This window comes from Gavialis gangeticus, unplaced genomic scaffold (genome assembly GCF_001723915.1).
Source record: "Gavialis gangeticus isolate Ggan-Ray unplaced genomic scaffold, GavGan_comp1, whole genome shotgun sequence".
NCBI lineage: Eukaryota > Metazoa > Chordata > Crocodylia > Gavialidae > Gavialis > Gavialis gangeticus.
This window is the reverse complement of record NW_017729031.1, coordinates 18053280-18078467: the sequence shown is the minus strand read 5'-3', so window position 1 is coordinate 18078467 and position 25188 is coordinate 18053280. Positions and strand designations below refer to the sequence as shown.

Here is a 25188-nt window from a genome sequence, read left to right as displayed (position 1 = left end):
TAGATATATATATATATATATATATATATATATATTATATTATCCTCCCACCTCTATTTTCTAATATGCTTGTAGTCTTCTCTGTAAAATGGTTTTAGGTCATCTGGGATCCATTTTCAATATTAGTGAAAAGTTAAGGATGTACAGATCAAGTCATAAAGACAAGAACTGTAAAGGTTAAGGTTTAAATAGCTGTGTTAACTCTGGCATGAGTAAACAGAATTCATTAGTTGACTTTTTCTAAGTGTCAGGATGGATGCGTAACAAGGCACTACTCAGGATGACCCTACTGTGACCCTGCGGCCTTGTAATAAGGCACTACTCAGGGTGACACTACTGTGACTCTGCGGCCTTTACTCAAGTGCTGTGCAGAGAAATCTAGTGTCCCATGTGCAAAATAGGAGGCTGTGTGCAGCAGCTGCTGTTGTAATAGAGGGTTGTGTGAAACCCAGAGTGTCGTGCACAGAATCACCTTAGTGCTATGTGCAGACAAGATATATAAAGGAAGTTTCACCTCAGGGAAGGTGTGTGAATGACTGACTGGTTGACTGGCTGTCTCCAAGAGCAGGGGTCTGAGAGTGTGCAGGTGTGCCTGTGAGGTTGTGTGAGAGAGTGCAGACAGTTGAGTGAAAGTAAGAGAGAGAGTTCACAGAGGAAGAGCCCTGCGTATTCCACTTCCCTGTGGTTGATCAACAATAGAGTACCGACAGAGTCAACAATAGAGTACCAATTCCTCCATTCAGATGCTGCTGAGCCAATCCTAGAACTTACCTGTTTTCTCCGAGTAGCATTGGCTCATTGTACCAAAGTAACTATCACCCATGCTCCCCTCTATTGTTACATGTTTGTGTGTGTGTTCTATATGTACCTTTTGTAAATAATAGTGTAAATAGTACAAATTAGAGTATAGTTTTAGTACAGTCAGTTGTTCCACGGTTTATCAGATTTTACACTGAGCCAGTTGTTATATTTAAATAAACTGTCATTGTTTGTTTAGGTTGGAATTCTGTTTGAGGAGTTTATTGACTAGTTTAGATCTGGTTTCCTCACAGAGTAGTCCGGGCATCTAGATGATAGATGCTGGAAGCTTGGATTATGCTCAATAGCCCTTGCTCACCATAATCTTTAATTGGCTGGTGGGACGTATTTGTATCAATGTTTTTTTTGTCCCTAATTACCTGTTGCGTTCCAGCCAACAGCATGGTTTAAAGCACCAGAGTCAAGACTGTCTCTTGGGTGTTCTGATCTCCACAGGGAGCCATGATTTCATCATTACATTTAATTTTCAGAAGTGGAACAATTTTATAGAACAAACAGGAATTAATTCAACAAAGTTCTATGACCTGTAGTATGCAGGTAATCAAAGCCAATAATGACATTGATCAAGTCTGGCTATATAATCTAGAAGTATTATGGAAATGGAGTAGTATTTTCCTAGTTAGGGCTTGCTTAATTTCTGCTGCAAAGTCCTATATTAATTCTACTAGAATGTTAGCTTGGAAAATTAATTTAGCATGTAAATTACTGGGCTTACTCCAAAGGAAAAAGTTCATGCAAAATGTGAAGCCTATGAGCTGAATCATTTTAAAGATTACTTTTGTTTTGAATATTTTTGTCTAATATTGCAGTTTTCCATTCCATTGAAAAAATCAGCTCATTCTTTTACTGGTTGTGTGTGTACTCATCATACGTGTGTACACACAATTCCATTCTGGGTGCACATACTTTCCATGCATTTGAGGTAGGAAACTTTTTGAGTTTACTGGATTGTGCCTGTACCCTGCATATACTCCTCCTGCATGCCATGGGCATGAAAGGCAGAGTAGCCACTGTAGCAATCACCTAGATTCATAGATTCATAGTTGTTAGGATCGGAAGGGACCTCAGTAGGTTATTGAGTCTGACCCCCTGCCCTGGGCAGGAAAGAGAGCTGGGGTCTGATGACCCCAGCTAGATGCTTGTCCAGTCTCCTCTTGAAGACTCCCAGGGTTGGGGAGAGCACCACATGGTTCAGTAAACACAGTGAATGAGAAGAACTACGTGATAGGTTTTACTCTAGAGCAGTAAGCAACCTCTGCAGACCCTGTGTCTTCCCCTGACTATAGCTGTCCCTGAATAGCCAAGTTAACTGAGGCACCATCTTCCAATTTCAACCCTTGGTAGGCTAAGTAAGGGCACATCTCCAAACTACAAGATTACTACTACAAACCACAACTTCCCCCTTAACAATAAGTATAAAAATCAATTAACACAATCTATGGAGAGGGGTTACTAGCAGAACTCTCTGGAATGAGTCTTTACCACTCAGTTTCCTATTCCCCCTTTTCTGAAGCTACTTTAGCAAGTCTTCAGGAGGTTTCACTTTCATCTCCAAACAAAAAAGAAGCTGACCCTTTACAGAACTTGGGGGACTTTGTTGCTGATGATCTTCTTCTTTTTCTATTTCTGATGCTAAGGTAGGAACTGTTGGTTAAGAACAGCCCATTTCTACCTCTTCTTTTAGGTCCTGAGAGTTCTCATAAATCCTGATTGTTGCACCTGAACATGTTCCTCTGGTCTGTTCAGACTAGGTACAACTGTGGAGTCACTAGGCAATTGATAGTACAGCACTGATCCCATGTAAGTGAGGCATAATTCCTCAGATTCACTTTGTCCCCAAATTTTGGCTAGGTACAGACATTAAAAAACCAAGGTGGAATCGATTTTGGCTACATGATTTTATATAAGTGGTGTTGTTTAAATCGGTAGCAAACAGAACACACATTTGCCCTTTGGTGGGAGCAGAGGGAATCTTAGGTCAGGTTCCACCATTTTTAAATTAGTCTATGTGCACCAAACTTCTCTTCTATTATGGGTATATATCAGTTTTGTATGCTGAACTTCTGTTCTGTTATGGGTATAGACTGATTTCGAATAACTTATATTGGTAATGTCCATTAGCACTAGATGCTAACGGACATTACTAGATGCTTCTAGTTTCCTTTGTTCAAAGTATCATTTTTGTTTCTGCTTCTGAGTTTCTTTTGTCTCACTGGCAGCATCAACATCCTGATCTTTTAGTAAGCTGTCACAGATCTGCAAGTTAGAACACTTCTGTTGAGCCGTTAATAGTGTGCTGATGATGAGTCATTTGCTAAAAGTGTACTTTGATACAGCAAGTTTTGTGGCTGATATGCTTTCAGAAAATCACCCCCATTGTCAAATGATTTCTTCAATAAGTTTTTTATAAGTCTGAATAGACTGTCTTACAAAACCCTTTGACTGAGAATTATTAGGGCTTGATTTACCATGCCAAAAGTCCTGATCCTCATCAATTTGCTTAAACTTAGAACCAGGCAACTAAGGCCCATTGTCACCAAAACTTCCTCAGGAATCCCATGCATTGCAAATATGGCCTTCAGGCTGGGTATCACTGACTTCCCAGTAGTACTTGGTGAAGTGCATACTTCTGGATACAGGGAATAATAGAATGTTACTATTAAAGAAGTCTTTCCATTCCACATAAACAGATCAGTGTAACCTTTTCATATTCCTTGGATGGAACTGGATGAGGTAGTAGTAGCTTGGCCTACTGATGTGGCTGAAACTTTAAACAGGTGTAACAGTTTTGTACTATGTTTGCAATGCCCTTATTGATCCTGGGCCAGTATATCACTTTAAATGCTTGCTTTTTACATTTCTCTATTCATAAAGGGACTTCATGGATCTTCTTCAGCATTTCCTTTCAGAGGCTCTTCAGTATCATCATCTTAGGTACAGACAGAAGTGCAATTCTCCATTTTAACTGAGAATGCTTTGCAGGAAGCATTCTGAGTTAAAACGATCTCCTGGAACAAACAGAAGTTCACTTCTGGTTCCAGGGGGAGAGTGAAATCTAGTTGCTGACTGGAGCCTGCAGACAGTTTCCCTTAGCAATGGCCCCTCCTCTTTCCCAACCTGTCCCTGTTTCAGAATGGGAGGGGGGAAAGGGAGCAGAGGGAGCTCATTCTAGGGGTTCCCCAGCTCACTGTGGAGGGTAGAATGGGTGAATTGGAGCCCTCCTGAATGTGGGCTGAAAAAACCACAGACTAAACTCCCTCTGTTCCCTTTCCCCCTCTCCCATTCTGAAAACAGCCCAAGGTTGGCAAGCAGGCAGATACAAGTTACAAAAGGCACTCTGTTTTGAAATGTCTTCATCTGACCCCTCATGCAACGAGGGGTCAGATTTTCACCCAGTTGACTATTTTTAAGCTATCTGCAGTCATGCACTTGTGTTTGTTCATGATTATATACTGCTTTCTGTGACCAGATTGGGTGAAAATTGACACTGCTGTCTGCACCCTTTATTGCTTTAAAAACTACCCATTTACCATCAAGTTCTTGACTGCAGTTCTAGTAATCTATTACATCTATGTTGCAGTCACTTTTACACTCTAGTCAGCCTTTAACAATGTTTTTTTTCAAGAGTCCCAATGGATTGTCCTTCTCTGTTTCTGTTTTTATTTACTACAGTTTCCTATCTGTTACAGGGAGTGACTTGACTATTAAGTCTACATAAGCTTGCCCTTCTGTCTCAAAGGTCTTCAAAGGATTCAGAACCAGATGTATAGCTCTAGAGAGTTCATCCACAGGAAATATAAATCTGCCTGGCTTTTAAGTCACAATTCAATCATACTTTTGCAACTTAATCATCATTATTTTTGCTACTTTTCCCTGGGGAACACCCATGCCATACACGCTTTGGCACGTGGCAAGTTACCCCAGGTGGGGTAAAGGAGGCTGGGCCAGCACTTGGGCTAGCTCCAGCAGCCTTACCTGGGGTTTTGCATTGCTGCATACCACACTTGCTGGCTACCCAGACTGAAAACAGTCTAGTTCCATCCTCTTTGTAACCACCCTTCAAGCAGTTGAAAGCTGCTTTTAAATTCTTCCTCAGTCTTCTCTTCTCCAGACTAAATAAGACCTGCTCTCTCAGCCGCTCCTCTCAAGTCATGTACCCCAGCCCCCTAACCATTTTTGTTGCCTTCCATTGGACTCTCTCCAATTTGTCCCCATCCTTTCTATAGTGGGAGGCTGAAAACTGGGCACCTGGGTACTCCAGGTGTGTCATCACCAGTGCTGAATAGAGGGGAAGAATCACTTTCCCCAATTTGCTGGCAACATTCCTGCTAATGCAGCCCAGTATGCTGTTAGCCTTTTTGGCAACAAGAACACACTGTTGGCTCATATTCAAGTTATTGTCCACTGTAACTTCCGGGTCTTTTTCTGCAGAGCTGCTTCTTAGCCAGTCTGTTCCCAACCTATACCAGTACATGGGCTTATTCCATTCCTAAGTGCAGGACTTTGCACTTGTCCTTACTGAACTTCATGAGATTTCTTTTGGTCCAATCCTACAATTTGTTGAGGTCCCTCTGAATCCTAGTTCTACCCTCCAGCATATCTACTACTACCTCCAGATTAGTGTTATCTGCAAACTTGCTGGCTACCCAGACAGGTTATGAACTCTCCGTCCTTGGAGGTTTTTAAGACCAGCTAGACAAAGCCTTGCCTGGAGTCTGCTTGGCAGGGGGCTGACAGGAAAACCTTGTCTATTAACATAAAGGCACCCAAGGGGGAGAAGGGGGTGCAAGCATGCCTGTAAAAAATGAAGTAGAGATGAGGCCTGTGGGATCTCCTCTCCAACACCTAAGACCACCTGCTGATTCCCCAAGAAGGACTTTCTGAATACCTAGCTGTAAGGAGACACTTTGCCCTGACAATTACATAAGATCAATGCAAGGCTTTCTCTTGTCTTTTTTGTTTATTACATTCCATTTTAAGTTAGACTACATTGTGTGTGCTTTCACTGTGTTTTACTGGGCTGTGTTTTAGCTTAAGTGAAGATTTTTGGTTCTTTGATATGTGCTTGAGGTTGCAAATTGCTGTGTTCAATACTTGCTCGCTTCAGAAAAAGGACTATTCTTGTTCAAGCTTTTATGAATTCAGTGCCACTACCTTTCCCCCCACCCCTCCTCCTCAGCCTGGCAAGAGCTACTCTCCCCTTGGGCAGGGAGCCTGGGCAGGGAGGGGAGGCAGAAGTCTGGCAGGCACTGCGCCCCACTCAGGCAGACCTAGCTTGCGGTCCCCTGTGGGCCAGGGAGGTTTAAAAGGAAGGTGGGACTTAAAACCCCACCTTCCAGCATACTAGCCCTGGGCTGGGGCTTGGCCACACCCCCTCTGATTGAGCAAAAAAGCCTTGGAGCTTCAGTCCCTTCCCTTTGGCAGTGGTCAGCAGGCATGCTTTAGAGCCCCCCAGCTTCTGGCCTGAGCCACTGAAGGCATGTGGCTGCATTTCCTACATCAAAAGTGAATGTCTGTTCACTTGTTTCTCAGTTTAATCTCTGCATCTTAGACTAACCTGCAAAGACTGAATGGATTCAGCCTTGGGCTTTTTGACTATTTGTACTTAGCCCTGAGGTCCCTTTCAACCCCATTTTTCTATGATTCTATGATTCCATGATTTCAAATTTACAGCTTTAGTTTCATCCAGCACTTCCTGAAGCTTGTAATCATGTTGTTCTGTGGTGGAATCCCAGATGATAATATCCATAAAGTAGTCCACATCAGGAATATGCTCATAAATCATGTGTATGGTTTTATAATACACTTCAGGAACAGAGGTGATATCACAAGGTAGATGCAGAAATCTATACCTTCCAAAGGGCATATTAAAAATACATAATTTAGAGCTTTCCTCAGTATGCTTCAGCTGCCAAAATCCTGAAGAAGCATCCAGTTTACTGAAAAATCATGCATTCACAAGTCAGGCCATAATTTCTTCTCTAGTTGGCAATTTAAAATGTTTTCATTTGACAGCTTTGTTGAGCAGCCTTGGATCCAGTATAACTGGCCATCATTTTTTTCCACAATAACTAAGGAGAATAATTATTCTGTAGGTTCCTGGATTTTCTGTATCACTTGTAATTTTTTCATTTTTGTTAACTCTGGCTTGAGTCTATCATGGAAAGCAAAAAACACGTCTGCATGGATAAATAATGGGAGGCACTTGCTTATTTATCTGAATTTATGTTTACATGTCAAGTCCCTCAAATCCTTCTACTTTGACATAAGTGTCTCATATTTGGGGGCTGTGTCTTCTTGTATTGCAAGCCCATGCTGAACTAGATTCCATTTCTCAAAAGCTGCCAGACCCAAAATTCATGTAATTTCTCTAGGTACCATAATGAATGTTTTGTATACTTTGTTTTTATATATTTTTTATTTTCGGAATGTATGGTATATATTTGTTCCTAAAGAGCCAGTTATTTTGAAATTTGTAGTACTCACTTTTGGCCTCAATTTTTATTTTCTGTATGCACACACTAGTAAAATATTAACCTGAGCTCTAGTGTCCCATTTAAATGAATCATTCTTTACACTTGCACTAGCAAAATCCAGTTCCTCTCATTGAATTTGCCTGATTTTTACCATATCTATAAAACATGCCTATAGTTTGCTCTTAAATACATGGACCTGAGGTTTTGTGTTTGTGATCTGCTGTATGGCAAAATTATTCCTCTTGTAAGAGTTAAAACAAAGCTTTCCAAATGCAGCAAAATGTTTAGGTCAATGTTGTTTTCTACACTTCGTGCACATCAGCCCTTTTGCTCTCCTTCCCATGCTTCTTGCCAATAGAAAATTCTACGTTATGAAGTTGTGGAACCTCAGTTGAAAATCACTGAGATCTACATTCAGAAAAGATATGGAGGGAGGCCTTGTGTTGAGAATCACGGATCTAGCTGGCAGGGTTCTTTGAGTAGATGTGATATCTTTTATTAGACCAACTGAGTAGTTGGAAAAAAGTTCTTGGAAAGCTTTCAGGCTCAGTCACCCTTCTGCAGGCATAGGGAGTCTCTGCTGTTCTAAGACTCCAAGAAATGAGAGAAGTTAAAGTGTGGCAAGATATTAGTGAAAATGTAAATAGGTAGAAATTAGAAAGATAAAAGGTAAAGCAAATAGTACACCATTAGTTAGGACATATATCACCCTTCCCTGGAACCTACTCAGAAAATCTTCAAACAATTGCAACCCATACTAGAAGAACACCAAATCTTAAAGAGATATTTCCAGAACCACCCATCCCAGCCTTCAAACAAGCACTGAACCTCACTAACGTCATCACCAGAAGCAAACTCCCTATGACCCTAACCATGCTGAGCGAGACCATTACAGGACAAGAAATGCAAAACCTACTAACACATTTCCACCAGCTCCACTATAACTACACCCCACAACAGATCTATCATCATTCCTGGATCTTATACCTGAACCTCCAGAAATGTTGTATATCTCATCCATGCCCTGATGGAAAATAAGTTGGAGAAACCAAACAACAATTTCACACCAAAATGAATGCACACCAAAAATCTACCATATTACCTGTAGGGACACACTTCTCACAGGGCAATCATTCCCTCTCCAATCTCTCAGTCCTAATCCTCAAAGGGAACTTACAAAACACCTTTTGTAGACGAGCCTATGAACTTCACTTTGTAACTCTACTGGATACAAAAAACCACAGACTCAATATAGACATTGGTTTTATGACGTATTATATCCTGCCTGACATCTGATTCACCAGACCTGCCTGAAGAAGGGTGACTGCATCCAAAAGCTTGCAAATAACTTTTTTCCAACTACTCAGTTGGTCTAATAAAAGATATCACATCTACTCAAAGAACCTTGCCTGCCTATGTCCTTAGACTAACACGGCTACAACCAAACACCCAGCAACATGAAATGATCTAGCTGGTGCACTTAAGGGTGGTAGGGGCAGAACCTCATCCTGTGTTCTGCTTTTTCCATTGTGTGGCCCCTCTGGAACCCTGGCCTCAACCCCTGTTGCTGAGGCTGCTCCTGCAGGGTCTCAGACCTCAGTGACCACCCTTGTGGCCCCTCCTGCTAGGCCCAGGAGCATGGGAGGAGCAGAGGTGATGAGTTGGGCTGCAAAGTGCAGCTCTGTCTGTGTGTCTGCTGACCTGCCCACCCTCTGCATCAAATCACATTGCTTGGAGCATAGTCAGGACAGGCCCAGGAGCTGTCACCCAGGGTCCTGGCACTGCATGCAGGAGTCGTTTGCTGTTGTCCTGGGCTAGGTCTTGCCTCCATGGAGTGGGCCCAGCCTGACTATGCACAGGGTGCTTGGAGGCAGGATCTGACCCAGTCAGAGGGCACATGGCCCCTGTGTGCGGTGCCCGGACCCAGGATGACAGCAAGAGAGGCCAGGTCCTTCCTGAAGGCACATACGCCCAGGCTGGGTTGGGTCCATGCCATGTGCCACAGGTGGCACCGGGTCTCAGGTGGCTAGGGCCATGCCGTGCTGTGGGGGTGCTCTGCCAGTAGTGGACCCTGAGAACCCTGATGGCTGCTGCTGTTACAGGTAGAGGGGTAGAGGGACTGTGAACATGTGGGGGGTGCAGTCGGGGGACCCACACTCACGCAGTCCCCCCCACACACAGTCCCCCCACCTATAGCCCCCCCCACCTCCACATCCCTATTTACCTTTGGCAAAAAACTCAATATCTTTACGCTTCATTATTTTTTGTGGCCAAAACTACCAGGAAAAACTTGCTTACTGTTGAAGCAGTGAGGCAGTGGACTAGACTGCCCAGGGAAGTGGTGAAATCTCCTTCACTGGGGGTTTTCAAGAGGAAGCCGGAAAAGCATTAGTAACAGATGATTCAGGAGTAGCAGCCCTACATTCACACAGAGGGATGGATGAGAAGGCTTTTGAGGTCTCTTTCAGCCCTATGATTCTATGTTTTCTCTTGATTTTGTTTTTCAGAAACTGTTAACTGAGTGAATAATGGTTTTCAGTTTTTAATGAAAGTTAAGTTACCTGACAACAGTTAACCACCATAAACATTTCCTTTTACATGACAACAAAAAGGGATGTTTGGAAAGACATTTTTCAAGCTGCTTTAGTTGCAGATTTCAGAAATATTTCAGCTTTAGAGCAAGCTGTATGTGAACAATTATTTTTTAAATAACAACATAGGTTGGTTCAACCATGTCTGCATTCCTGTTTATTTGAGTATTTGTAAACATGTGTGGAAAAAAAATCTGGAAAAATAATTGTTTCAGAAATAGCAGTCCTTCATAGGAATCCTTGTACTGACATCTGACACAGTTCGGCAGACTACCAGAGGGGCACAGAGGTTTGAATCACGTTGTAGGTAGGGATCTCTGAAATTTGCGTGGGAAGTGTGCAGCATGGCTGCTTCTTTAATTTTGCAGTTTCCCCCTTAGGCCCCTCTGTGCTGATTGGTGGAAGGGCCCCATTACTCACCACCTGTGCCTGATGATGGGGAGACAAAAACGGCAGCATATTTAAAACTGCAATCTTTGCCTCCCTGCCATCAGGCGTAGGTGGCAAGCGGCAAGCAACAGCGCCCCTCTGCCAATCAGCGATTGTGGGGCACTCAGGGAAACTCCAAGATTAAAGAAGCCGCCACGCCACACACTTCTGGCGCTAATTCTGGAGATCCTACTTGTAGGATCAGGGTTGCAATAGGTAAAAGATCAGTCTGCTGTTAAAGAATTTGCAACTAGAAAAAATCCAACTTCTGAAACAAGTTATTAGTAGTTACTGTTTGGACCAAAACTAGTAAGACTGTGGGTTTATTCATTCTTATTTTTGTCTGTTGATGTGTGTGAGCAGCTTTTGCAAGTATGTGTGTTGGGGTATACTGTGGATGACTTGTTTTGAGTCTAAGGTGATGACTTGCTGTTTATGAGAAGGCAGCATGTAATCTCTCTAGGATTGTAGAAACTGGAAAAACAAATGTTAAAGGTTCCTTGGGTCAGCTGCACCTTTTGGAAGGGATGTTTGTGCATTTGCTTGTTTTAGGGATTTTTCTTTCCTTCAAGAGAAAAATATGTGCTGGTGGCTCACTCTGGCAATTTCTCCTCCTTATAGTTTGATCCTTCTTCATATTTGTGACTGGCTTCTAGCTTCTCTATATGTAACCTGAAAACACCCTAGTACATCTGATGTCCACATTAATATGTTCTAGACAAGTCCTTGTATAAAAATGTAGATGTTCTTTCCACTTCTAAAGCTATTTTTGCCCACAGCTCCAAAAACACCTTACAAATATTAATGAGAGAAAGAAAGTTGTCCAGGTTCTTAGTGTCAGCTGAGAAATGTATGGTGCAATTCCAGAGAAGTCTTGCAAAAACGGCTTTAATTCATGATACTATGCATGGATCATTTCCCCCCCTCCCATCCATGTGTAGAATAGAAAGCAGCAACTGCATTCAGATACAGGTGTTAAATGGAGAAGGTGCACAAGATTCCCATATCTAGTTGTAATGCACTTGATATTCCAGTGAACAGAAAATAATATATGCATACTATAATGAAGAGAACTGCCATGTGTTGCTTTCTAAATGAAATGTCACCTTGCAAATCTGAGAAAAGTGTGAGTGGGAAAAGTGGTCCCAGAAAAGGATATTTTTATGTTTTGTTAGAAACACTGTTAAAAGTGTGAATGTTAATTTTGTACTTAATATAATGAATCCATGTGAGACCTAAAACTAGGTCATTCAAACCATTTATGAAATTGTCTCCAAGTTGTCACAAGCGAGCTGGCCCACAGTAAGGTGGGGACAGTATACAAGGGTTGTGTGACAGAGAGCATGTTATTAGAAACCAGCCTTCTGCCTGTGGTTATTTGAGGAAGCAGACTTAGACAGGGCTCATAGGGAGAGAGACCTGCAAGGGGCAGGAGTACGTTAAGAGGAATATTTCAACTAAGAGCTCTGCATGAAGGGTTTGCACTATGTAGGAAGCCTGGGAATGAACTCTGTGGTGTTTGCCTCTACAGTAATAAACCAGATTCCTAGCAAAGTGAGACAGCATCTATCATAGATGTTTGATTAATTTGGGAAGGGGAAACTAAGGCAGTGACAGGTATGTTTGCACCAGCTTGTTGTGAAAAACATGAATAGGAATCCCATTCCTACTAATGGAAGCACTTAAATCTTACATTTTTAATTTTAAGCATTAATTTAAGCTCTCATTTGAACCAGGATTTACATTTCCATTGTAAAGTGAACTTAAACATTTATTTTTGTGCTTGACTTTAGCCACTAGTGTTTCTCATTTTTCCTGAGCTGTGTTGGCTTAAGTAAGAAGCAAACCCATCAGAGACTCTTCCATAAGTCTAAGTATGTTCATAAGCCCTTTTGGGACTAGGCTTCAGGACTAAATTGTTCCAAAGACGTATGTTAATGTTTAGCCACATCAGTACAAGCCTTTTAAATATATCTGAGGTTAGATGATGTCCCTTGCCTGGTTATGCTATCCTCTGACTTTAAAAATATTACCTATTCCTATGACTTGTTTCAACTTTTGTAATGTTGAAAACTCATTTACAAATTTTATTCTCCAGTTATAAGGAAGACCTTCTATACAGTGCTAGCATGTATATCGACCGCAAGGTTAGCAGGACCCTCATTTTTGTCAGCAGTATGTTTGTGAGCATGCAGGTGATAGATCAGATGTAAAGAAAATCACTTCTGTAAAACCAATTTGCTAAGGGGCTTGTAAAATCCATTTTTAAAAAGTTACTGAGGCGAAAAAGTGAAGGACCAGCCAACCAGATATTTTGATCAGCTCTTCAAGGTCAAAAACTGATTACTAATTCATCAAATATCTTACTGAGAAAGCTGTTTGAAGAGCAAACAACTCTGTGCAGATGTTCCACCTAATAACTTTAATACCACAGGAAGATGGGCAGGGTCGGAACAAACAGAATTTTTTACTTACTTTTGGCAATGCTACAGTCATAGGAAATGTGGTCTTCAAAGCACTGGCATCCCCAGTCAGTGCACTGCCCATTCCCATTGCAGAAACTAGGGCACCTCAGAGCTCTGAGGATTTCTTCCTGGATAGCAGGCATCCCATTTTCTGCATGCAGCAGCTTGCTTCTGTTTTCTAGCACTCTTCTTTCACACTCGTTTTCCAAAAATGCTATCATTGCACCTTCCCATGCCAGGTCATCCTTGAGTTGTAAATCTAAAAGGCACATATCAATTGCCTCATCCAGCTGTGTTCCAAGTAAGTCATTACACACCAAGCCAATAGTAGAATTAGCAAGAACCTGCTGACAGATCTCCAAGGCTTTAGTTGAGGTTAGGCCACTGGGAGTAGGCCACATTGCCTGGATTTTTGGCTGAATCCCTGCAAAGTAATCCTCAGGAAAAAAATATGCAAAGCTTTCTGAGTCTGTTTGACTCGGGCTTTGAAATGGATAAAAAGGTGAGTGTTCAGAATAGTCTTCTTCCCTTTTTGCTCTCTGTAGCACTTCCTTTGGCTCAGTGGAGTTAACAAAGCTATTGATTTGGGGGGCTTTGAAGGAAACTTTTTGTGCATATTGTTTTAATCTGCCCTCAGGGCTATCTCGCTTTTTGACTGATGTAGGCAGATACCTTGGATCAAAAAATTTGGCCAACACTTTCCCATCACTTCTGAAAGTAGATTCTATTTCTGGGTGAGTGACAAATTCAGATGTAACATCTAGATATGGGATTGCAGAAGTATAATCCACATTGTCATAATGGCAGCGCAGAGATTGAGAGAAAGAATCCTGGAAGGTATTCAGCATGTTTACCGAGTGCAGGGATGCGGTGGATGCCTTCTGACACCTGCAGTAATTTTTCCTTTTCTCTACTTCAGAAGGTGCTGGAGTCCTGTCAAATAAACTCTTCCCTGGGGGCATTCTGTTTTTAAAAAAGAAGAGAAGTCAATGAAGGGGAGGTGAAACTTTCAACAAACTGATATATAATATTAAGTAAGCTTTCTTGTCTAAACTAGGGAGTATATAAGTTCCTCATTGAGTAAAATAGTGAGGAATAAGCTTTAGTTGGTGCAGGGATCGTCTCAGTGGTCTCCAGTCACTATTTCACACCCCTCCCTGAACTGCAATTCTTAAGTGCTAGGACTAGCAGATGCTGAAGTGCTTTGCTGGATCAGTGCCTAAATTCATTAAATCAGCTTGCAGAATGTTTTTAAGGTGCACATTTTTTCTGCAAAAGGTTATCTTTCTACATAAGTACATTTAAATAAGGTGTTGGATTCATCCCCGATGTAACATAGCTGGGGCCTGGCAGGTTACACCAAAGTAATATTTTTGGCTCAAAAAGTTCATTTTAAACACTTGCATTCATTTAACAGTCCTTGCACACCATACTATTACATCCTCCCTCTCCTCATTCAGAGCTTGATTTTTGCCTTAAAAATGTTATTGCTTTCAAAAGCATTTGTGTATGTGCTTACTTTAGATTTAATAAAATCTAAAGGAGCTTTTATTTTAGCTTTTCTGCTGACACTCACAACAGCATGATCACAACTTGATCATAAATGTGTGGCATCGTATTAGATATGATATAAGGTGTCACATAGGCTAAGACTATTTCCTTTTTTAATTTAGTCCAGCAGTAGTGAAAGTATTTCAGTTTGAATAAGCAGCTATTGAATAAGCAACCATGATTAAAGTTTGCCTTCAGGTCTCATGAGAAAGGGATTTTTAATGGTTTGTTGGTTATACGATACGAGTACGTGGACCTTTACAGTTATATACAATGCACTTCAGGCCCAGACCTTCCGGGTACTTTGTGGGCAGCCAGACTTGAAAATTCGACAGAAACCAAATTTTCTTGCAGGTTTTTTGTTTGTTTGTTTGTGCTTTTGCTTCCCAAATAAAAATATAGAAATTCAGTGTGTGAGGGGCTGGTTGGCTTATCCAGTTCAGCAAAAGTGGTGCATATGACTGTGGCTACTAATACAATAGTAAAACTTTATTGAACGTTGTCAGAGTGGTAGAGACAGAGGGAACCAGTCTCAGCCTATTCAAGGATGTCCCTTCTGTGTAAGAAATACAAGTACTTCTCTGGAACTTTTCTCACAATGAGCAGGAACAACAGAATAAAATTTCATTTCACAAAGAGGCTTTCATACTCATTCAATTGTACAAATTAAAGTTACTGAGCAGGATATTGGTACTGGAATGACAACAGGCAAATGCAGCAGCCAGTATGCAGCCCACGTTTGCTCTCAGTCTGTTTAGGACAAATGAAGGTGTTTTCTTGAGTGAGGGACTAATGAAATGACCTCCTGCCCTTTCTGAAAAGTGCAATGGAAACTTTAACTTCCAATAGAGGTACACCAGACACTTGCCCTGTTGCTGAATGGTAGTGTCACCAGGGAGTGAAGCTGCCTCAGAGGAAAGAGTCCCATTATGAGCTAAATTGTAAGGACATCTCAACTAACTAATGCAGTAGAATTAGGTCTGCTTTTTTAGAAATCCTCACAAAAACCATGGATTCCAGGGCAATTATTTTTAGAGTCAGCTGAAAAATGTAATTACCATCCATCAGGAAGTTCTTGTAGTTCAATATTTGTTTTCATCCCAGATCAGGACGAAAAGTTGAACTATCAAAACTTTTCTCACAGATTAAAAGCGGGAAAACATGGTGATTCAGAAATGTAAAAAAGTGTGTGTGTTTGACAATTTTTTGGTAAAAACACAAAACAAAGGTTTTTGACATTTTCAAATCAAAACATTGTGTCTTGCTTTGGTTTGAAGCCACATTCATCTCTGCATCCACCTGGCAGTAGGTGGGACTTTTGGTGCCTTGACTAATGCCCCATTCTTCAGCATAGGTACAGCTGCGCATCTCATCTTGAGCCATAATCTCTCCTAATGGCTGAGCCACTTCAGGTGTCCATGGGCGTTCCAGGCCATGATACGTTACAGGAGATGTCTGACTGGGGAGAGCGACCCATAGGAGAGAAATGGTGGCATGAAGCATCTGAACCATGACACCCTTGGGATACGTAACAGCAGCTCAGGTAGATCCTAAATTAAATAATGGTGATCCTAAATTAAATAATATATTTCACTTTAGGTCAACTCCAAAAAAAGGATGTAAGTACTTCAAGACCTGGAATACTAGTCTAGATACTAGCTAGATACTATTTTGTTGCTTAAAGTTACTACTCGGAAAGTGGCTGTTTAAAACATCTCCATGCTACTTTGGGCATTACAGCTGCTTGAAGGAGGTGGCACCCAGGGAAAGTACTCAACGGCCAGATGGTGCATTCGCACTACCTTCAGGTGCTGGTGAGTCCTCAAGTTCAGTGAGCTTTAGATGTCGTTTAAAATGGAAATAAAAACAGTAGCATGGAAATTACCCTGCGGGATACCACCCTCTACTTTTCCATTTTGCCATGGATATGCTTCAGTACCTTAGGAAATATAGTGAGCTTTTTACTTGATTTCCACTGGTTTTGGATCAGTTCTTTGATTCTCGATCCTTATTTCTACTTACTTAAGGACTGCAGCAAAATTACATGCATTCATTCTTCATTCTCTCAGAAACCCTTATTTTCCTCTCCTCAGCATGAGACCTCTCTCTAGTCCTGAAAACTTTTTCCCCCATAACAAATGGACAAGGAGTTTCCTTGCGTCTCTTCCGTATCTCTTTGAGTAATTGTTTTAATTTCAAATTCTCCACTCTTTTGAATATCTTGGCTAAAAGGTGGGACAGGATGTTCACATTTGAGCCACAACCAAAATAGAAACAGGCTAGGAATGACTCTTCTCAACAATTTCAACATGTCCCCTCTTGAAATCTTCCCAGTTCATATCTGATTAACACCCACGGTCTAGGAGGCACCTCTGAGTTGTGAGAAACAGAAAATCCAGAGACAGTTTACTCATGATTTTCTTTGTTAATATAAAGGAAGCAGTTGTGTCTCTTTAGGTTGAGTCTGGAATTGTGCTGCGCAATTATAGCTCAATAAACTCATCAGTTAATTAAAATGAATAATAGCTTCAGCCTATTTTACATAACTTGAATAGACTTAAATTATATGTGTTCATTTTCTAAAATTCAATACTTCTAAAGGATGTTTTATTTACAGGAGAGGTGAGCCAGATATGTAGTGACTAGATTCAGACTCACAATTAGAGCCGGGGACAGAGTTGAGGTAGAACCAGGTTCGGGGTTCAACTGTGCCAAATCTCACAAATTCTTACCCGAGGGGTGGAATCGCATGACATTAACTGACCTTGCAATATTGCTGCTGGCAGGCATCTCGTGAGAGCAGCTGTCACATCTGTCACAGATGCTGCTGTCCGTGAGACAATCTAACTGCAGTCAGACTAACACTGCAAAATAATCCCATCCTGGGATAACTTGGGACCAGATCCATTACGCCATATCTGTATTTGGGAATTTGGACCCAGAAATTCAACTATAGGAAAATGGGGTCTCCCTGATATGTAAAGGGGTCTGATTCCAGGGTCAGGTTCTGCATTAGGAAGCAAGTGTTTCAGAGGCCCAGTTGTCTTAGATACAAAACTTTTAGCAAGCGTCTTGCAGTGCCACACATTGTCAAAATGTAACATTTAATCTATAGTCACATATTTTAATTAGTGTTCAAGAATAAAAGACAAAGAGAAATGCCCCTAATTAATCCCCATTGTCATTTTCCACCATGGGTGTGAACAGCATATTCTTAACAGCTGAGTGGGATCTTAAACCAGCTGTTAACCTGACATCACTTGCAGATGGAAAAATAGTCTCTCGGTAACATTGCTGCTTATGTGTATTATACAGGCTGAATAATATGCTATCTTGCTGTTTAGGAGTGATCATGGGCCTCTGGGTCTCCCTTGGTAAATTAGGCAGAGCTCTTTCTCAGGTCATTAAAAGGCTATGTAATGAAGTAAATGTTTCAACACCCCTTAAAATGATATTACAGTACATCGCTCAGGTTTGGGATCCTCCAGCTTTGTACCTCCACTCTTCTATGAAGTCTTCCTCAGGCGTGTTTCTCTGTTGTGGTAGTAAAGGACTCCCACTGGCATTATGGAAGTCATTATGACGGTTCCTGTCAAAGATGCCACACAAACCTCTGGTGCTGTTAAAATCGATGCTTGGTGCCCTCACTGTCAAACTCATTCCCCACTCACTTACATCAGCTCGAACAAATGCTCCTGAGGGGAACATGATCTGAAGAAGCAGAAAAACCCAGTGAAATGAATCTATTAGCAAGTTTCTTTTGCAATAAAATAGCGTTCCCTCTGATAAACAAAGGAAGTTGGCTACTCTAATGGTAATTATATGTCCCGCAGACACACTGTCAATGTTTATTCACGGGATTATTTAGATGCTGTCTTTTTTTTTTTTGGTACTAATATCTGATGGCATCATGTACATTCACACAAGTTCTTTCTTTTTAAAATGAATAATTATACATTCACTGAAGTTTCCCCACCAATAAGTTACCATCTAATTTTTCAAGCAGCCACCATGACCACAAGACCACCCTTGTATCTTTGCTGCAGAAATTGTTTCTTTTAGATAAATTGCCAGGTCTGAAAAACAGCTTCCTTCTCTCTGAAAAATCTTTTCATTTTCCAAGGCTAGATTACACAGAAAATGTGGTGTTTTAAAGTGGATAAAGCAATTTTCTCATTAAAGAACTGGTGGCAGGCTTATGTTGACCTTTAAAAAAAAAATCTTGAGGCTTCACAGGAACAAAAGAAGGCTGTGCAAAGAAGGGGCTTTTCAGGTTGGTGGCTGAACTGAAAATTAAAAAAAATATAAAACTGGCTTGAGGTGACCCAAAATAAGTTTTTTGTTTTTTTCTTTTCACTCAGTTAAAGGAAGAAAATGAAAAATGTTGCTTTGCACCAAACCAAATGCTTTGTTTCAGACAAGATAAACATGCTCTTTAGTTTGTCCATTAATGAACGCTTCCCACCCTCCCTTGGTTAAGCATAGGTCCATTTCAATCCAAACATGTTTTGGAAACAAAGATGTTGAGATTAAATATTTTGACTTTTCTGATTTTTATCTCTTTTTCAATCAAGACTATGACAAATTATCATTCTCACCCTCCTATACCTACTCCAAATATTGTATTTATTGCTACATTTATTATTCATGCAAAACTTCTAGGTCTGTGAAAAAAATAGCTATTAAACTTTTCAGTGTCAGAAATCTGGGTCCTAATTCTGACTTTGGTCATCAGAGATTTGACTTAAGCTGCAAATAGATGTCACCTTTGTGCTACCATAATTTTTTTTTTTTTTTATGGCAGCACACAGTAAAAATAAACAGGCATCCGTGTTCTTGTCATGTCACAAATGCCCCAATTTCTGGCTGTGACCAAAGGCAAAGGCTTTCATTTCACATAGAGGTTGTGGACATCTCTTTGTTTCAAAGCAGGAGAGCACAGGCAACCTGGTGGCCCTCGGGAATTTCCCTGCAGGAGCACCTGCCTAGATTTCTTCATTTGCAGAGGTATGACCTGAATCAGAATCCGTGGGCACACCGTTTCAAGTGGGGAACACTGGGTTTACCCTTTTACAGAGACATGCCCTGACTGTTGCCTTACAGAACTAGGCCTCCGAAGCCCTGGCAGCAGTGGGGGCCCAACCCTGTGGGATAACAGGCAATGTCTGGTTTACCCAACGAAGCGGCACAGCTCATCTGCTTCGTTTGGAGACATTTGTTTATAGCCTTATAGTTATAGTTTCAGAAGTTACAAAAGTGATCTTTGAGTGACTGTGTCCTGCGATACTCAAGTAGAGAGACTTTGGGTTTGGTTTTTCAGACATACTGAGCACTTGCAGCCCCTCCTAGTTTCCAATGGTATTGTGGATGCTCAGTATTTCTGAGACTCGGGTCCAATGCATTTCAAGCTCAGTACCTAAAATCAGTACCCACTTTTGCAAATTGTGGCCTTAGCCAATAGTGGAAATTATCGACAACATATAATCAGCTCATAGTTTGGCTCATGATTTCTTTTCTGCTTAAGGTGCTGTTTTTCCCCCCTTGAGGTCAACAATAGAACTCATTGAGGAGTTGGGCACAAGAGAGGCCTGAACTACATTATAATAGGGTGCAGCAGATTAAGGTTGAAGCCTGAACTACATTATAATGGGGTGCAGCAGATTAAGGTTGAGACAAACTAATGGAATGGCAGGAGAGTGTTTGCTGTGTCCAGATAGCAAGCCAAAACCGGTTTGAGTAACTCAAATAATTCATTCCGTTGAGTAAAATGGACAGGATTTAGTTAATCCATGCCTACTTTGGTTAAACCATCCCTAGTTAATCCCTTGCATTCATAGAAAAGTAATTAAAAAGGAAAGACAAGTTCAAGAAGTTTATTTTCTTAGTGTTACACAACTAAATGATAGAATGACTTGCTATGCTAGAATCTTGCTTGTAAATTAATGTTTCCTTAATTTTGAATTTAATTGTGTCCAGGGCAGCTGCTAATCAAAGCTTCTATGCTAGTTACCTCCTTGAACCTCCTTCAAGCTGTTAACAGCTTTCTTGGGTATGTCTATACTCCTCCAGACTATTAGGGATTGCCATAATGAACATGTCATCCATGTGCAATATATCCCAAACTGGAAATAGTGTAGTCACCTTAGTGCAATTTCAGGCATCTGGGTGCTAACATTCTCTCCTAGTGCTATATTGAGGCAGTTTGTACCCAACTTTTGTTTAAATCCCTCTCAAGGATATCATAAGTGTACATGCATGTAGTGTTCTGCAATATTTGAACTAAATTGTACCCTAACTTGTGTGCCACAGGTCCAAACTCCATTTGATTTTAAACTCCAGTGGAATCAATGGGATACCCCACTGATGTGGCTTTATTCCAGAAGTCAAAGGAAGTGACTTGCACAGATATCAAAATATCTTTTGATATTTTTAATAAAGATTATTCCAGCTAAAATCAGGGATACTGTACTCAGTTGTAAAATGAAATAAAAGCAGTTTTCCTGCTTTTGCTTCCATTTGTGTAATTAAAAGCTTCTAACTGCTATGCTATCAAGAACTGCTCCAAATGAGAGCCAAACAAAAAAAATTCTCTGATATAATTTTGGCTTCTTATGGCTCTCTTCTCACCCAAAATATTTTCTGGCAAGAAATATTGATAATGCAGCCTTAATACTGAATTATTTTCCTAGATCCCTACTATGGCACTTATCCTCCAAGCAGCAATCTAATACTGCCTGAACTTGCTCTTCTAGTGGCTATAAGGAACACACTCAGGATTACAGATTTGTAACATGGATGAAAGCTATTCAGTGCAGACTGGAGAGTATATTTATGCCTATCCCCTTTTCCAGCAAGTATTCTTGCTAAGGGAAATTCATTGCAGGGCCATATTGAATGTGTTTAAAGAATATATGGAAATAATCTATGATCACTGCTTAGTATGATATGATCACCACTATTACCTACTCGTTAGTGTCTACTACACCTGTCTACATGAGAAGATCTACCCAACACAATGCAGTCCCCTCAAAGTTAGTCAACTAGCTTTTTGATTATGAGCTTTTCAACTTTGACTTTGTTATACATGTGAAAAGTGTTCAGCGGAAAGGATGGGAAAAGGGGAAGGGAGTTGTCTTTTGTATCACTGTGATACAAGTAATAAATATTAGTTTTATGGCTTAGGTATGTGTCTGAGCAGTATCGTTTTGTTTTGTTGTACACACGGTTAATTTAACTCTTTAACACGAAAGGGCAATCAACATTTTCAAAAGACAAGAAAAGAAATGTGAAGATCCACCTACAGTAATTTTTCTCTCTCCATATGACTTCATGATTTTGACGCGTGGCGATGCTTCTGTGCTTTTAATGGATAGCTGAGGTCTGGTTTCGTGAAACTGACCATTGCACATATCCAGGACAACGATGTCATTAGCTTCCCGCACAGCTACGCCGCAGTTGCAGGCAACAGCATGACGGTGACTTCCGCAGTCCCACTGACGGACATGCACCTCAAACACACGGGCCAGGCTCTTGGACAAAATGAAGGTTCCAATTTTATAATTATCATAACGCCTAAACAACAATAAACAGAAACAGGATTTTGAGACCCAGGGTATACATCTATGATGGCTGTTTGTTTGTACTCTAATAACAACACTCCTTAATTAGGACAGCATGGTGCTGGCCTTGGAAGAGAAAGAAAATCAACGCATGGGGAAGCATTTATTCAGCACCAGAAGCAAGCTAACACCACTAGAGTTATTAGCTGGAAGTGTACAAGAATTCATGTGAGAAGCTGGTAGCTAAGAGTGGCTGCTATGGCAACGGGCATGGATAAAAAGGATAAACATTTGATAAAAGCAAATGGGGAAAAAATCCCTGCCTCCAGGCCTTAATAAATATGTTTTGGTTCTAACTGGATGCTTTACAGCATGATATTCTTCAAAGCAAAATCAGTGCTCAAATAACACCTTCTGTGACTAATCACTACATTTTTACAAGGCTGACTGTGGCTAGGTGAATATTTCATATGAAAAATTAAGATTCAATTGGAAGCCTTTTAAAGTGAAATCATTTCCCCCCTTTCAGAACAACTTCACTATAACATAAGTTTCAGTATAACTGGATTTGCAGTTGGTACATTGCAGCATCAAACAATTTGGAACTTTCATTCTAGTCTGTTACAAATAGAGTTTCATTCCATGTGAATTCACTGTGGGATTAATTCTGTACTTGATACCCAATTTGTGTTATTCAGGCAAAATTCCTGTAGACTGAACAGTGACTTTTGCTTGAGTAATGACTGCAGGGCTTACAAGGGATCCTTTTTTACTTTCAAAATACCTGCTTTTTCTAACATTTTAACCACTTATTACTGTTAGTCTGCATTTTACTCCAAAAAATTTGGGGGTATAACTAGAAGAAAGAGTAGTTGCATGATTTATGGAGTTATTGAGGGATTTCCTTCTGTGGGCCAGTTGCCTGCTATCCTTAGAAACGGCTTCCTTTTAAGCAGCTACATTTATTTTTAAAATACAGGGGTTTTTTTTAGGAAACTTCATTCAATAGAAAATAAACTTATTTTTCTTTTTCTCTGAATATTTACTATAATGTAAGGAAAATGTGAAAATAATTTCAAACAATGAAAACAAAAAACAGGAAATTTTAAGAAAAGGATTCTGTTTACTGTTTTCTTTCTTGATTCATTTTTTATTTTTCTGCTATTCCAGAGAAGCAAATAGGCTTTTCTGCATACATGCTGAAACCAGAATAAGGTTTTTTCTTTTTAATATATATATACCAGGAGGTTTTTTTCTTTTCACAATTAAATACCACAGAAATACGGAGTTCACCTGTTTATTCCTATAAAAAAGTGCATTGCCTTTTTACTTCCTCTTGAAAAAGTCAAAAACGTTGGCTATCATGAGCAAACACTATTAGTGGATGTCTTCTCTTTTCTAATCACCTCAATAAAAACTAAAACATACTGTTAAAAATGTTGCAAACATCCTATTAGAAATAAAGACAGCATAGAGAAACATAACCTCAATCAATGTCAAGTGCTAACCCCTTTGGGAGCTACCCACAGGTGGGAAAAGGAGGTGCCATAAAATACAGTCAGAATCATCTCTAGTTTTCTTCAAACAGTCCTGTTCATCTGGAGGCATTTTGGAAGAAGGGGTCATGGAAAAGGTAGGGTTACAGCATCTTCTGGTCTCGTAAACTATAGGACTGTGTTACCACAAACATGCAACTATAATTCATGCTAAAGAGAACATTTAATTTAATAATGAGCATAGGCTATGGGCCCATTCAGACTCTCGGTAAAGTCACTGAAAGTCCTTACGTCATGCCCACGGATCATGTAATATGTCAGGTTTGCAAAATGTCTTCATTTTAAAATGGAAATGTTATCTGAATTTGAATTGCTTGAATGAAGTATTGAATTTAATCAGATAACTCATAAAATTTTAATTGTGGTGATCACCTCTGGGCCGGCACAAGGGAAATTGAACAAGAAACCTCCAGAGCTAAAGAGCAAGGGTTGGTAGTTTAGGGCTGTAACAGCTCATAACCTCTGTGGAGTTAAACAGAATGAGGGGTGTAGGAAAAGATGGGGGTTTTTGCTCATCCAAAAGGATAAGGTAATTCACCTACACGCATTTTTATCTGTTAACCTGACACAGTGGGCTACTGTACTTTACTATTGCTATACTGAGTGTCCTAGGTGTTGGCTGTACACAGGCAGCAGCAGTGGCTGCTCCAGCACGAGATCAGCAATACTGGCAGCACAGCCGTTGGTCTTGTTGGACCCCCTCCTAGGATTGGCACCCAGGGCTGGTGCACTGGCCACCCCTCTTATGTTACACCCCTGGTTATATGTTTCTAAGGATATTGCTGCACACATTTTCTCTTCTTTTGCCACTCTCACCTTCTCCATCTTCCTATTAAATTTATTTTATTGCTGCTGTTTCTGCTTCCAAAAGTTCAGCCAGGGAGAGCATTGCTTATGATTAACCTGCTCGCATATACCTAGGATTCCTTCTTTCCTTGCCAGTGAGAGGTGTTTTATACTACTTCTGTGCCCTAGACAGAGTTTAGCAAAGGATATATCCCAAAGAGAGAATATACACATTTCATTTTCAATATTAGGAATTTCGCTAAGGAAAAATGGTCAGATGGTTTAAACAAGAGGACCTTTTTCTTGTGGAAAAGAGGTTTTGTTATTTTTTCCTTCTCAACACTAATTTTGAAAATCAACTTTTAGAGCAACTTACTAAAACAACTTATAGAACCTGAGGGACGATGGAGTAGAGGGCAAAGCATAGAACTGGGGGCTAAGAATTCAGGATTTCTCATAATCACTCTAATCCTGATTTGGTGCATAACTTAGAATCAGCTCTCTGTATGAGTTTTCAAACTGAAGGTATCATTTATCTGCATCACATGGCTGTTAGGAGACTCAAGTCCAAAGACCCAAGGGGGCTGAGTACATAAATAAATAGCATCACAAAGGAAGAACACCTGTGAGGCTTGGGGAGTGGTGTAAGGGAGATATGGAGCCATGCAAGCAGCCCTTAAGGTGACAGGTGCCCAGCAGAGGTATAGACAGGCCAAGAGGGCCTATTAGCCTGACGGTGCAAGACTGTGACAGAGGACTTGTGGGCTTTCTGGCCTGGCTCCGCTTTTCCCTGGGCACATGGACCCTCTGTGGGTTCAAAATAAAACGAAGGCCACTTGCCTGTAAAACCCTACCTTCATCTGCCCAGGTAACCTGGTCCTGACGATCACCACCCCAGAATGCTGAGGGAATTAGAAGAGGTCATTGTGGGACCCCTGGCACGGCTTTACGAGCAC

At 40.7% G+C, this 25188-nt stretch overlaps 1 protein-coding gene across 1 annotated transcript in view; it reads right to left on the bottom strand.

Annotated features, from left to right (window-relative positions):
- Positions 1 to 25188, bottom strand: part of LOC109301348 (von Willebrand factor D and EGF domain-containing protein-like) — a 451201-nt gene that overhangs the window by 192030 nt on the left and 233983 nt on the right. Inside the window, exons 10-12 of the mRNA XM_019522467.1 lie at positions 21633 to 21903; positions 17828 to 18042; positions 12791 to 13743 (exon numbers count right to left, since the gene is read on the bottom strand). Coding sequence (XP_019378012.1) covers positions 12791 to 13743; positions 17828 to 18042; positions 21633 to 21903 — 1439 coding nt within the window. The remainder of the gene's footprint in view (positions 1 to 12790; positions 13744 to 17827; positions 18043 to 21632; positions 21904 to 25188) is intronic.